The 15,765-nt window shown below is 38.0% G+C and overlaps 1 protein-coding gene across 5 annotated transcripts in view; it reads left to right on the top strand.

Annotated features, from left to right (window-relative positions):
• TMEM245 (transmembrane protein 245) overlaps positions 1–15,765 on the top strand; it is an 86,224-nt gene that overhangs the window by 63,434 nt on the left and 7,025 nt on the right. For all 5 annotated transcript variants that reach the window (XM_079112474.1, XM_079112471.1, XM_079112470.1 and 2 more), the window contains 3 exons: positions 5,889–5,989; positions 7,388–7,562; positions 9,498–9,692. In XM_079112474.1, coding sequence (XP_078968600.1) covers positions 5,889–5,989; positions 7,388–7,562; positions 9,498–9,692 — 471 coding nt within the window. The remainder of the gene's footprint in view (positions 1–5,888; positions 5,990–7,387; positions 7,563–9,497; positions 9,693–15,765) is intronic.

The following is a 15,765-nucleotide window of genomic DNA, read 5'->3' as shown; positions in this document are numbered from 1 at the left end:
CACATGCTTTTTATTTTTTAGTTTGGAAGATTGGAAGTCCTAAAAATTAGGATGTCAGCAGGGCTGTGTTCTTTTAGCAGGATGTAGGGGAGAATTTGTTTTTTCTGATTTCTAGAGGCTACCTGCATTGACTTAAGGCTCCTCCCTCCAGCTTCAAAACCAGCAGCATAGGATTTCTGATCTCCCTATCTGAGCTCTGCTTCTAACCTCGTCTCCTTCCTTGGCTCTTGCTGTATTCCCTCTCATATTAATTTAATTTTTTTTTTTTTTTTTTTTTTTTTGGTACCAGGGATTGAACCCAGGGGTACTCAACATTGAGCCACATTTTAATATTTTATTTTTTAAAATTTTTAATATTTTATTCTCACTGAGTTGCTTAGAGCCTCGCTAAATAACTGAGGCTGGTTTTGAACTTGGAATCCTCCTGCCTCAGCCTCCCAAGCCACTGGGATTACAGGAATGTGCCACTGTGCCTGGCTTAATTTTTTTCTGTTGTGATGAAAGCTATGTGATATTAAACTCGTCATTTTAACTATTTTAATATATATATATATATATATATAATTCAAAGGTTTGTAGTACATTCACAATTTGTACAACCAGCACCACTGATTCTAGATAGCCTTACTTATTATGTAAGCACTTTTTAAAAAACATGTTTCCTTTTTTAAAAAATAATGTATAGTTGACAAAAAATGTATATATTTTCTGTGTAATGAAATATGTTGGTACATTGTATAAATTATGACATGATTAAATTGAGGTAATATATTGGTTACCTCACATACTTATTTTGTTGTGAGACACTTAAGATCTACTCTTTTAGCAAATTTCATTTTTACATTTTTATTAAGAATAACTACCATGCTGTACAATAGATCGTCTGAGCTTATTTATCCTGTAACTGAAAATTTGACCTTTTGACCATGTCCCTAACCCTCTACTCCCAGCCTCTGGCAACCACCTTCTACTTTCTGCTTCTTTCAGTTCTTTCATTCCACATGAGTGAGATCATGTGGTATTTGTCTTTCTGTGCCTGGCTTGTTTCACTTAGCATAATGTCTTTCAGCTTTGTGCATATTGTTGTAAATGATAGAATTTTCTTCCTTTTTGATGCTAAATAATGTGGCATTGAATGCACATTTTCTTTATCACCTCATCTCTTGATGGACAGCTAGGTTGGTTCCCAGTCTTGGCTGCCGTGGGTAGTGCTGCCTTAGGAGCACAGGGCGGAGCTCGGTGGTGAAGCACGCGTGAGGCCTTGGGTGCCGTCTCCAGCACTGCAAACAAAACAAAAATCATGGAAGGCAGACACTGCTTCAGCATACTGATTTCAGTTCATTTGGATATATACCCAGAGTTTTTTGAGAAATCTCTATTATAAATGCCATATGGCTGTACTAATTTACATTTTCCCCAGCAGTGTACAAGGGTTCCCTTTGTTTGCATACTCACCTACTTTGTCTTTTTTTGATAATAGCCATTGTAATGTGTGTGAAGTGATTTTATTTTGCACCTCCCAGATTATTACTGATGTGGAGTATTTTTTCATGTGCTTGTTGACCGTTTGCATATCTTCTTTTGAGAAATGTCTGTTCATACCCTTTGTCTATTTTTAAATTGAGTTGTTAATTTTCTCCTGACTTGTGTGAGTTTCTTACATATTTTGGATGTGAATCTGCATCAGTTATATGATTTGCAAATATTCTCTCCCAAACTGAGATTGTCTTTTCATTCTGTTATTTCCCTTTGCAGAAGCTTTTTAGTTTGATGAAATGCCACTTTGTCTATTTTTGCTGCCTGTGTTTTTGGGGTCATATCTTAAAAACTCATTGCTCAGACCAAGGTCAAGAAGCTTTTCCCTCTATTTTCTTCTAGTAATTTTACAGTTTCAGTTCTTAAGTTTAAACTCTATTTTGAGTTGATTTTTATACATGATATGAAAATAAGGGTCCATTATCATTCTTGAGGACTTTAGTAATTATATTGGTATAACTAGATAATCCAAGATAATCTATCTCAAGATTCTTGATCATATTTATCAAGTTCCTTTTGCCTTGTAAGGTAACATATTACAGGTTCTGGGGATTAGAATATAGATATTATTGTGGGACCATTATTTATCTTAACCACACGTGTACTTAAAAGCAAATGTTGGTTTGTCTTGAACTTCCCTTTTCAATTCAGATATGCAAGTCTCTGGGAGTTCAGCCTTTTCATCAAAATCCCTTGGGTGTTGGTCAGGTATACGCATCTTAAAAATTCTGATAAGAATACATCAGTAATAGCTGCTGTGTGGCGAGCACCTGTTGTGCACTGGGTCACTAGAGAGTAGAGGCTTTAGGGGTACTGCCATCTATCTTTTCATGAGCCGATTGCTTTTTCCTGCCCGTATCAACTCACATAAAACTGTTTAGTGTGAACTTTGACATCACACATTAAGCAGATATACCGTGTGATGGAGTTTGTGACTTCTGGGTTGGAGGCCATGGACTATAAATTTTTTTCTGAATTGGGAGATCAGAACAACTGTTTAGTGCTTCTCATAAAGGTAAATAAACATTGTATAACTCAGTGTCTCTACTTTTAGATATTTATTAAGAAAAATGTTGACATTGTATGTTTACAGAAAGTTATATATTTGAATGTTTGTAGCAGCTTTATTCATGATAACTTTAAAGCTGGAAACTGTCCAATGTTCATCAGCTGGTAAGTGGATAAACAATTGTGGTTTATCCATATAATGGAATACTAACCAGCAATCAAATGACAGAGTACTGCTATACTCAACAATGTGGATGAAGCTCAGAAACAGTAGGTGAAGGAAACCAAACACCAAAAGCCACGTAATATCAATGTGGTGTACTTAACACTACTGAACTACATGCCAAAAGTCATCAAGATGCTAAGTGTTGTTATTCATGTTTTACCACTTTAAAAAACATTTTAAAAATTTTTTATTTTTTAATTTGTTCTAATTAGTTATACATGACAGTAGAATGCATTTGATACATTGTACACAAATGGAGCACAACTTCTCATTCCTCTGGCTATACATAGTATAGTCACACTGGTTATGTAATCATACCATATTTTACCTCTTTTTTAAAAAAAGCTATATAGTGTATGACTGTTTATATGAAATTCTAGAAAAGGCAAAAGTCATAGCGAAAGAAAGCATATCTAGTGGCTGCTAGAAGTCAGGGGCTGGAAGGAGTTGACTAGAAAGCACATAAGGAAACGTCTTGGGGTGATGGAAACATTCTAAGTGTAGTGTATGGAACTTAAAATAATTGCACACTTAAAGTTGGTGAATTTATTATAAATTATAGTTCACTAAAGCACAAAAAGAGAAAAGAAAACATTGATAGGGATTTGAGGGTGTTGAAAATTCTCTGCTAGATTTTACTTTGCTATTTTCTAAAGGTTGTGTGCTAGATCCTGAGTAATGCAGTGAAGAGGAATATATTTTTTCATCCCTTATCAGGTTGCATGAATATGTTTAATAGCTGCAAACAGTATGTAGTACCTTTAGGGTCCACATAATTATCTAAAAGTTGCCTTAGTTAGAATATCATAATTAGCATTCCCAGAGGTAGAAGAAAGGAGACTATGTGCTTATGTTGGTATCTTTTCACGTTGATGTCTCTAATTCTAGGCAAGTTCCAGTCTCTCTCTCTGTTTCTCAACATTGTTATTCCCTCCCTCTCAATAGTTTCCTTCTCTTGTGGTCTCTGGGAATATGGCACTCTGTTGATTTTCCTCCCACTATAGAAATGCTTTCATTCTCTCTGGCTGGTATATCTTTGTCTTTAGGTCCCTTATGAGAGCACAGCCAATTGCCTGATTTCCTCTGCACTTGCCCCTCAGGAGTATCTTGTCCCCTCCTATAATAATCTCCTCTGAAACACCTCAGGTCTCTTGTTCTGAACTCTCTATTAAAACTTACCTCTCATTTCAGCTTTCTTCAGGAGGTTTCCATAGGCCTCTTTGTTTTTTGGTTCTGGAGATTGAACCCAGGGGCAGATTGAATCCAGGGGCACTTCACTACTGAACCACATCCCTCATCTTTTTTATTTTTGATTTTGAGATACTGTCTCACTAAGTTGCTGTGGTCGACCTCAAACTTGTGATCCTCCTGCCTCAGTCTCCCCAGTTGCTGGGGTTACAGGTGTTCATGACCTGGCTTCCATCAACTTTGACTTACCATTGCCCAAACTAAACTTACTCCCTTTTTGTCTGTTCTTCCTTTCTGTCATCTACATGTTTGAGACACTGCCACTCTTCCCTCAAGGTTAAGGTCTGAAGCTCTGTCATTTTCTCTTTGCTCTGACTCCCCTATTCACTTATTCTTGAGGTCCTTTCTGTTTCCTGCAGGGTCTCTTCCTTTCTTTTGGCCCTTTTGATGCCACTTTAGTCTGGGTCCTTGTCAGGGATCTCATGACATCGTTAAGTTATTCTCGAGTGAAAGCTGTTGGTAAGGATGGCAGGTCTTTACAGTTGGGGAGCGGCTGTGTTACTAAATCCATGCCTCAGAGCCCTGTAAGTGGCTGATCATGAGACTCTAGAACCTGACTTCCTCTTGGAGTACACTCCATGGTTCACTTTGCAAAACAGTGTCCTTGTGTGTACAGTGTCCCCTTTGCTGCCCCAGCCTCTGCTTCTTCAGTTATAGCTTTTCCATCTCTCATGAATACACCAAGTGCTCTCTGTTTCCCTGCAAAGCCCAGGTTTTTATGGGTTTGTGATACCTTGAGATTTTTCAGGTTTTCTGCTTTTGTGCTGTCTCTAGACAGGTCTTTCCTTCTCCTCACACAATGCTGTCTTACTAATCTTCCAGCCAAAAAGCAAAAAGAAAGTGCTGGTTACTGCAGAAATTCACATATTAAATTCCTTTATTAATCACTGAATATGTGTCTATTTTTAGCTTCTCTTGTATTTTTCTCTCTGATTTTACTTTGGAGTTATTTATTTATTTTTGGTTGTAAATTCTACCCCAGTGACCTGCCTTATTTGATAATGTTTGTAGGAGAAGTTACTCTGTAGACTTGGTTGCACAAATAACTGTGGGGAAATTTTGTTAACGAGAAGAAAGACTGATGAAGGGAGTGCAGGTTATAGGATCTCTCCCCTTTCCCCTGCCCTGGGGCAGGTCTAGAGCATGCTGAGCCTGTGCTCACTGAGGTGCTCGCAGCCTCATTTGCTTGCTTGCTTCCTTCCTTCCTTCTTTCCTGTCCCTTTCTTTTCTCCTTTCTCTTCTCCTCTCCTTCTTCCTCTTCTTTCTTCCACTCCTCCTCTTCCTCCTCCTTTTTCTTCCTTTTCATACCAGAGATTGACAAGGGGGTGTTAATCATCTGAGCCACATTCTCAGCCCTTTTTTGTTTTTTATTTTGAGACAGGGTCTCACTAAGTTGCTGAGGTTGGCCTTGAATTTGCAATCCTCCTGTCTCAGCCTCCCAAGTTGCTGGGATTAACAGGTGTGGGCCACCATGCCTGGCTCATATGTTCTTTCTGAAGGGGAGGGATGACCATAGCCTGGGTTTCTATCCGTGAACTCATGCTATTCACACTTATGAAATATAGTCATTGCGAATGAATTACCTGCTTCAGAAGTGGAAAGTTGAGTTATTTCAATAGGTAGGGTATTTTAGTGTTTTATATTTTCATCAGAGAGAAATTTTAAGAACAGTTCTATAAACATTAGGATTTTAAAATAAAGCCTTTATATTTCTTTGCAATAAAATGAAACATTGTTCTCAGGTTAGTAAAAAAATTGAAACTTTCACCAGATTGGAAATGAAGTGACCAGAAACCTAGAAGTATTGGTTTTTCGGAATCACCACATGATGCTGTTTATTTACTTGTTCTTTTATCTTTGGACATTCTAGAGGGGTGTTTGATGCTTCCCTCAAAATGGCTGGCTTTTATGGATTGTACACTTGGCTGACGCATACTATATTTGGCATCAATATCGTCTTCATCCCATCAGGTAACAACCACATTGTAACTTCCACTGCCCTTTAGACTGTTTTACCTATGTTAGGAAATGTCCTCCTCTTCAAATTTAGAATAAATTTTGTAACTTGAGTCCTAATCTAGTCCAGATTAGGACCAGAAATATGGATTGTATTTATCTGTTTTTTGTTACTGTTTCCCCAGTGTTACTTTACACCCAGCACATGTAAAGTACTGCAAAGGTTTTTGTTAAACGAGTTGTCGTAGTACTTACCACACACCTAGCGTGTAATTGGTGCTCAGTATATGAACTGAACTGATTGGCAGGGAACATTGTGCTGTCAGATAGCTTTGTCCGTTGAAGGGTCCTGTCCCAGGGAGAGGATGAATCCAAACCTGTTAAGATCTGTTCTGCTAACGTCCTCATTCCATAAGCACCAGGTGGTTCAATGACCGTCTTTTGCTTTTTTTCTTTATGTAATCTCTGTTCCTGTCCTTTGGCTTTTTCTTCATTTCTCTTACTGCCCATTTTCCTAAATATCTCTGCATTTCACATTTGCCTCTATCTTCGCCTCTTCCACTTTCATCTCTTCCCTCTTCCTTCTTCGCATTCTTTCCTCCATTGGTGTCCACAAACCCACCCTCTGACGTGCAAGCACCCTGAGAGCATTTGGGGATTCTTACTCCATAATCACTCTGTGAGGCAGGCAGGTGTTCTAGTTGTATAGATGAGAAACCAGACTTTCCAAGGTCACACACATGGTTAATGGTCAGACTAAAGCTAATGACCTGAGAGAGGGAGAATGTGAGAGTACCTGAACAACCTCCCTCGGAGGGGTGAATTTGAACTTGGATCCTCCAACTCGTGGGCTTTAGTTTATTTGCTTTATTTTAACTACACTTCATTTTTAGTTGAAGCAAAGAATATACATTCATATCTGGATTTTAGAAACTGATTTCTTTTCCCTCCCTCTTCTGTTTCTCTCTGAGCTGGGAATGGAACCCAGGGCTTTGTACCTGCTAGGCCAGTGTTCTACCACTGAGCCACACCCCCAGACCTAGAATCTAATATTTGATTAGCTTTTGTTCTCAATAAAAATGTTGATCTGTGGCTACCCTTTTATAGAACTGTATTTTAACTAACCATTCAGTGTAACAGCTGTAGAACACTAAAATTTTACCACTTACGAACAGGTTTACAAAGTAGACAAACACATTGGGAAGATTTTTAATAACACATTTTAAGGTGTTGGACTTTTATTTAACTGGAAAATTCCATTAAATAGGGCTTAACATTCCCTTAAAATTAGAGTTTGTGAGTACTGTTTCGGTGGGTATTTTTACGTAGAAAGAGATGGGTGCTTAGTTTTTGCTGCATTGTGATTATTTTGTGAGAACCTTGGACAGCTTTTCTTTTTTCCTGTTTTATCAGCCTTAGCAGCAATCCTTGGAGCAGTGCCATTCCTGGGGACCTACTGGGCAGCAATACCTGCAGTTCTAGACCTGTGGCTGACACAAGGGTTAGGATGCAAAGCCATTTTGTTGTTGGTTTTTCATCTCTTGCCAACATACTTTGTAGACACTGCAATTTATTCTGATATTTCAGGGTGAGTGTTTTGAAATTACTGGTGAATCATCCAGGGATATATATTGGTCTTTTGAAACAGTTATGTATTTTGAGGGAGATGGGGTTTGGGGAAAGAACTGATAGAGGATTTTTCAGTAAGGTAGCCTTTTAAATTTTAGTTTAAAATAACATTGTTTATAAGGTATGTTATTTTGTGTTATGTAAGTATTTTTATGAAATATGAAACCCAGTTAAAACAAAATTGTGAAATAATTTTCTCATTTTGTGGCATTAACCTAGGGAAGATATATTACCAGATATACATAAAATATTTTAAGTACAGTAAAAATATACTGGTTATTTTAGCCTTTCTTTGCTTATGGAGAAAAAGATTGTGAGATTGTATGTCTGAAGATTTTCATGTAAAAACAAATCTTAGGAAGTTATGTCTGGTAAGCACAGCTCTCTTAAGTTAAATAATATGTGATGGCATGGGTCTATAATTCCAGCAATTTGGAAGGCTGAGGCTAAGGATCACAAGTTCTAGACCTTCTAGACCAGCTTGAGCAACTTACCAAGACCCTATCTCAAAAATAAAGATAAAAGGATGTGACTCAGTGATAGAGGACCCCTGGGTTCAATCCCCAGTACCACCTACAAAACAAAAGACAGTATGATTCAGTGATGAGTACAGGTTAAATTTAAGACAGAATCAAAACCTTGGTCATATAACAAATACCTTTCCGTTTTGGGTTTTTTTTGTTGTTGTTGTTCTTTGGTACTGGGGTTGAATCCAGGGGTGTCTACCACTGAACTACATCCCCAGTCCTTTTTATTTTTTATTTTGTGATAGGATCTAGGTTAGTTGCTTAGGGCCTCACTAAGTTGCTAAGGCTAGCCTCAAACTTGTAGTCCTCCTGCCTCAGCCTCCAGAGTTGCTGGGATTACAGATGTGTGGCCACTGTGCCTAGCCATTTTTTGGTTTTGATAGCTCTTTTAGGAATTACATTAAGTAAATCAAGCCAATTTTTAGTCATATATTCAGATTCACATTGCTTATTAGATCTAGGTTGTGACCAAAAGTTGAATTTTATTCTTCTACTTAAATTCAGAGTATGGCCTACTCAAACTGTCTAGATAGAAAATACATTGAATTTTTAAGTAAATTAACAGGTAGACAGGATCAGTGTTTCCAGAACTAGTACTCTTCAGTTAAATTATGTAGAGAGTAATTGTATCCCACCTTGTTTTCTCTTTTTAGTACGTTAGAGTAGAAAATAACTTATGTAGAAGAACTCTGAAGTCCCAAAGTTCAAGAGCAAAAAAAGACAAGCAACTCCATGAGCCAGCCTTAGGGCAACTGGGAGAGAGAATTAAATTAAAAGGGGAACATCAAGGTGTGGGTAACTAGTTTAATAGATCAGGTTTTTAAACACTAGTAATAGGTATATGATTTATTCTTAATGTTTTCATTTATTTAAACTTCACTGTAAATTTTATAGTACAATAACCAGTTCTAAGCCAGCATTAATCCTTAGGGACCCACCTTCACTGGGTGCAGAATATCTGTTAACAGTGCCATTTTAGTTTGACTTGCAAAACGAGGCAGATATAGCACATTGGTGAATAGGCAAGAAAATTCTTGAATCTCAATATTATTAGTATTTTTTAAATATATTTTTAGTTGTTGACGGACCCTTATTTTACTCATTTCTTTATACGTGGTGCTGAGAATCAAACCCTGTGCCTCACACATGTAGGCAAGTGCTCTACCACTGAGCCACAACCCAGCCCTCATGTCAATAATCTTACCACCAGTGATCAGTTACCTTCATGGAGGTAATTTAAAGAAAGCCCGCAATAGATTAAAAAACCTAGTGTACTAAAGAATGAACATCATGTTAGAAATATTTTTCCAAGTTAGGTGAGGTTTGTTTGTTCATTCACGAGCTAATCCCTGTGCTCTTTTTTCCAGAGGTGGCCATCCTTATCTGACAGGCTTGGCGGTAGCTGGCGGAGCTTACTACCTAGGTCTGGAAGGGGCAATCATTGGGCCCATACTTCTCTGCATCCTTGTGGTTGCTTCCAATATCTATAGTGCCATGCTAGTGAGTCCCACAAATTCAGTGCCCACGCCAAACCAGACCCCGTGGCCTGCTCAGACTCAGCGGTGAGTTCACGTATAATGGTCATAAACCATGTGTGAACATTGAACTGTCTTCTCTCTCTATTTGGTAAATACATAATCCAGACTTGTCAGAATAAAGGTGTTTGAATACTAATGCTGTGATAAATATTGTAGAAGACACTAAATAAACATAAATAATTTTCAGACTTTGGGTTACATATGGCAGGAAAAATTTAATTTTAATTTTTGGGATGAGCAGAACCTATGAAGAACATTTCTGGAATAATAGGGAAGATTGACTGTGGACCATATTTTCCATAATATATAATCACTCTTAAATTTCTTTGGTTTGATGATGGTTACTTTGGTTGTTTGGTAGGGGAATGTCCCTTAGGGATAACATGGCATGATTTCTGTAACTTATTTTCAGACAGTTCAGCCAAAACACTAACAGAGAGAGGAGGTGACTGTAGTAAAATGCTTACTAGTGAATCAGATGAAGACTTATGGTTCCCTCCACCCCCACATTTTTTATTGTTTCATTATAGTTGTGCATAATGATGGAATTTGTTGTTAAATATTCATACATACACATTACAGTAGTTAATTGTACTAGTCCTTTAAGTTTTCTATAGGTTTTACTTTTTTAAAAATAGGACATTAAGAAAATAATTATTTGGCGGTACTACTGTAGAGTTTAAGCTTGATATTTTTGCCAGTTCAGGTATTAAAACAATAATTGCTCTCATCTACTATCATCGTAATTTCATAAAGTAAGTTGTAATGTTTAAAAATTTTCCCAATTATCTCATAATTTCATTATAATATTTTATTCAGGCATATCATACAGTGAAATATAAGTCCTCAGTATGTTAAGACTTAAGCTAATGATCTTTCTCATACATTATATCCATGTGACTACCACCCATGTCAAGGTGCAGAACATTTCCAATACTCTTAAAACCTGTATGCTTCTTCATTCAGGCCCCTCTGCCTGCTCATATTCTGACTGTGGTCAGTTTAGTTTTGCTGTGTTTGAACTTTAAGAGAATCATGTAATGTGACTCTTAAGGGAGACCTTTTTTGATCCACATTGTCTCTCTGGAATTCACCCTTATTGCTTTTTTTCCCAATATTCATTCCTTTTCCATTGTTTAGTATTCTAGCATATGAATGAATATACCACAGTCTCATTTATTCAGTATAGTATTGACAGACATTTGGGTAATTTCCATTAATGGCTGTTATAAATCAAGATGATGTGACTTTTTTATAAGTGTCTTTTGGTGGACATGAGTACTGGGTATATGTCTAAAGTGGAATGCTGAGTTATACATCTGGTTTAATGTTAATAGACACTTGCAAAATAATTTTCTATGTGGGATACTAGAAATTACATTCATAACAACAAAAGTTAAGAGGGACAGTCTCAGAATAGATTGTAACTTTCTAGAGACTTTATTGCATACTCCTTATTATCCTCAACTGGAAAACACCAGTTTCTCTGCCTTGAAGTATTCTGGTATAATTGAGGAGTCATTGACAAGTTGATTCTGATCATGTATTTAATTAAACCATTTTATATTATTATATACAATTCTTATATATACTTGTTCTAAGTGTTATATTTTGCAAAGAGATGTGATTTTTTTTTTTTTTTTTAATTTTTATTTCTTGATACTGGGGATTGAGCCCTGGAGTGTTCTACCATTGAGCTACACCCCCAACCCTTTTAATTTTTTATTTTGAAACAGGTTCTTGCTAAGTTGCTGAGGCTGGCCTTGAACTTAATCCTCCTGCCTCAGCCTCCCAAATCATTGGGATTATAGGCACTTGCTACCATACTCGGCAAGACCTCTTATTGGGAGGCAGGGGTACCGGGATTTGAACTCGGGCCCTCAAGCACTGAGCCACACCCCCAATCCTATTTTATATTTTATTTAGAGACAGGTCTCACTGAGTCGCTTAGTGCCTCGCCATTGCTGAGGCTGGCTTTGAACTTGTAAACTTCTGCGTTAGCCTCCTGAGCTGTTGAGATTACAGGCATATATATGCCACTGTGTCCAGCTAAGACATCCTTTTAAAAATTTTTTTAAATTTGTTCTAATTTGTTATACATGACAGTAAAATGCATTTATGCATTTTGATAAATCATACATAAATGGAGCATAATTTCTCATTTTTCTGGTTGTACATATTGCAGGGTCACAAGGGTCATACAGTCATACATGAGGTAATAATGTCTGTGTCACTCTGGTATGCTTCCTTCTCCCATACCCCTTCCCCTCCCTTCACTCCCCTCTACCTAATCTAGAGTACCTATTCTTCCCTAGGGCATCCACCTCCTTATTATGAATTAGCATCCGAGTATCAGAGAAAACATTCAACCTTTGGTTTTTTGCATTTGGCTTATTTCACTTAGCATGATATTCTCCAACTGCATCCATTTCCAGCAAATGCTATAATTTCATTCTTCTTTAAAGCTGAGTAATGTTCCAGCATATATGTGTGTGTGTGTATCCCATTTTCTTTATCCATTTATCTGTTGAAGGGCACCTAGGTTGGTTCCATAGTTTAGCTATTGTGAATTGAGCTGCTTATAAACACTGACGTGACTGTGTCACTGTAGTATGCTGATTTTAAGTCCTTTGAATATAAACTGAGGAGTGGGATAACTGGGTCAAATGGTGATTCCATACCATATTATCTGAGGAATCGCCAAACTGCTTTTAACTCAGAACAAGTGAAATAGTTTCTGAGTTAGAGCTGGTTGGTCAGAGGACCATTTGAGCTAATGCAGCACTCTTGCTTGATGGCAAGGAAAAATTGGTTTCCTCAACAAGAATAGGTGGAGGGGGACCTGGGCAGTTTTGACAAAGACCTCACCATTTGGAATGAGGTGACAGTAGGATATCCTTTTCAGCCTTTACCTCTGAGTGGCGGTTACTTGGGTACCTGAGATGCCAACAGACTGTCAATTGAAAGTAACAGAGAGCACTTGCTAAGTCAATACCCTGTTCTTTGGGCTTACCAAACAAGAAGAAAAAACAAGATTCATTACTATTTTGCTGTTACATTTGAAAAAAGCTTTTTAATGATTCCAAGTTAGTACAGTAATAATTTTTAGCCAAAGCAAAAGAAACTTCTGTGAATACTTGAAGAAGCAAAAGACCTCTTCCCTACTTCCTCTTCTGAAAGTAACCAGCCTGGCGTGGGGGTTTAAAGAAGGCCGTGTGAGGACCACGTAGCCTTCAAGTGTTTTTCCTTCCAAGTTATTCATGCATATGGGTTGAAGTCAAAAATTCATACACAGCTTACTGTGTACCTTGCACCATTGGTTTATGCCTTTTGAAAGACACTTTAACTGGCGTTTTCCCCTGCTCTGTCTTCAGTACTGGTGATTGAACCCAGTGGTGCTCTGCCATTGAGCTACACCCCAGCCCCCACCCCCTCCTTTTTTATTTCGACACAGGGCCTTGCTGAGATACTGAGACTGGTCTTAGCTGATCCTCCTGTCTCAGTCTCCTGAGTCTCTGGGATTACAGGTGTGTGCCACTGTGCCTGATGATTCTTCTACTGGCTTTCTAATTCTAATGGCGTTTTGAAAGGACCTGAAGGAAACATATTCAGTGCAGCACTCTTTAATGGGAAGTTTAAATTATCTCTTCAGTAGAAACAAGAACAACTTCTTTAACATTGGAACTTGCTGTGTGCTAAGTCCTGTGGTCAAAACTTTACATGTGTTGTCATTTTTCTTGGTCTGACCAGGTGTTTTTATATGAGGTTCGGAACTCTTGCCATCTTTGTAGATGAGGAAATCGGATTTCGAGAGGTATCTTGCCTGCAGTCACACCCCTGCGAAGCCTGCAGGCTGGTGTGTTTCAGCTACTGCTCTTTCTCTGCCTTTGCCTTCCCTAAACACTTTGGGGTACCAAGAGAAATGCAGCATTCGCCTCTTCACTGGCTCTGTAACTGTCCCCTCACTTTCCTATGCCCTGTTTGACTGTCTTTATTACTTCCTGTGCCCTCTTTCACTGTCTTTACTCTATCCTGCCAGTATTACTTCAAACCTGCCCTTGTCCCTTTTCCCCCATTGCCACCCCTGGTCTAAGCAGGTGCTTTTCTTGGATCTGCTGCAGCCTGGCTGATCTACTGACTCATCTCTCAGTGACCATTCTAACTGTTCTCCAGTCTGTTTTCCATACTTTGGCTAATGTGGTCTTTTCAGAACGCAGGCATGCCTGATCATGAAACTGTCTTACCAAAAATGGCCTTAATGGTTTTAGGAGAAAGATAACATGCTCGATGTGGTTCTCAGGACTGCCCTGCAGGAGCTGGCCCAGGCCTGCCTCACTTCTGAAAGTCTAATGAATTAATAGACTTATGAAACCAAAAACAGATCAGATAAAAAAAGATTTTTGCAATGCAACTTTAAGGCTGATTTAAAAAAAAAAAAAAAAAAAAGGATGAGATATAATAAAGCCCAACCTTAGAATTTCATTCCAAGTACTCGGAAGGCACTAGATATGAATAGCAGTGATGACATTTGCTCAGTCACAAAGGTTGTACCCTCAACTGTGCAGAAACAACTAAGTTAAGTTAGTCTGTTAAGACTTTTTATTTTTATATGTTTAAATTTTACTCTCGTTTCTGGGAGACTGGGAGTCAACAAACCTTGGGTTGTTAAATCAGAAAAGATTTAAACATTTCTATGGGGGTTAAAAGGAATTGTAGACGTTTCATTGAAACTTAGAAGGAAACAATTCTTGGAAATGTTTTCAAAGAGCAAGAGATGATGAGAAATTATAGGGCAAAATTCTAATGCTCTTAGAGGAGGTGTAAAATGTTCACAGTTTCTCTGTTCAAATCCCTAACCACATACGATCTTTTTCTGGATTGCTTGTTCCTAAATGAGGAATCATACCACTGTGGTCCTCAGGAGCATAATAATCTTTATGGTTTGGAAAAGAAGGCTGCATTTAGAGGGTTTAGGCAGGAAATTATGGTGCTGGGTATTGAACCCAGGGCCTCATGCACGCTAGGCAAACTCTACCACTGAGCTCCAGCCCCAGCCCCAGCCCCAGCCCCAGCCCAGTGCTTATAGAAATAGCATCAATACTATGCTTATGCCTTTGTTTCTTCCTAATCCACAGAGCACGTTTTTTAGGCCTTGCTGAGAGCACAGCAGTATCTCTCGGAAAGGCCAGAAACAAGTCAATTTTCTACCTGTAGGTTATACTATTTCATCTTCCTGTATAATTAGAGGTTTGCTCAAGATTAGTGTTACCTTAGTTTTTATATGCACTCTACCATCACCACGACACCCTATACAACTAGAGATAACATTGAGATGGAAAATGCTTAGTATCTGTTTTCTAAGCTTGTTTTACTTTCTTTTCTTTTTTTTCCTTCTGAAGGCTTCTTCAGGCTTTCTTGGCCTGGAGGCAGCACTGAATAGTAGGTATGAATTTTAAGGTTACAGCTAAGCTTTCTTGTCAACAGAAAGCAGTCAGTAGGATAACCGCAGTCTTAATCTTATTTCATGCATCTTTGCCCAGAGGCAGAAATTTTCATTCATAATTTAGAGGAAATGAGCACTCACAGATTCAAGCTTGCAGATATTTTAGATTTTTTAAAAGATGTAGAAGGGTGACTTAAGAAACTTATTGGGTATTGGAAAGTGCTTCATAGTATTGACCAGTTTTTGGTTATTGATTATAAAAATTTTCCAGGGCTTCCCAGCATTGTGTGCCACCTGAAATTCCTATTGTCAGAAAGAGCTTGTTGCCAGATTTGCATGTATAGAAGTGTAAAAACACAAATTTGGATCAAACTATGAAAACTAGATATATAAATAGGTATCTAGAGCAATGGTTCTTATTGGGGTTGGGAGTGATATTTCCCTTAGACATCTGGCCATGTCTGGAGACATTGTCAGAACTCTGGTGGATAGAGGCTAGCAGTGCTGCCTTTCAAACATCCTGTAGGGCACAAAGATGTCAACAGTGTCACTATTAAAAAATGATAGATAGATAGAAAGATAGAAGGAATGCATGTAATGTTCATATATATATTTAAATCTTCCTTTTTGGATATTTTCTTCAGAACATGAAAA

This window comes from Sciurus vulgaris (assembly GCF_902686455.1).
Source record: "Sciurus vulgaris genome assembly, chromosome: 15".
In the NCBI taxonomy this organism is placed as follows: domain Eukaryota; kingdom Metazoa; phylum Chordata; class Mammalia; order Rodentia; family Sciuridae; genus Sciurus; species Sciurus vulgaris.
The sequence above is the reverse complement of the archived record's forward strand: the minus strand, read 5'-3'. Positions and strand labels throughout refer to the sequence as shown.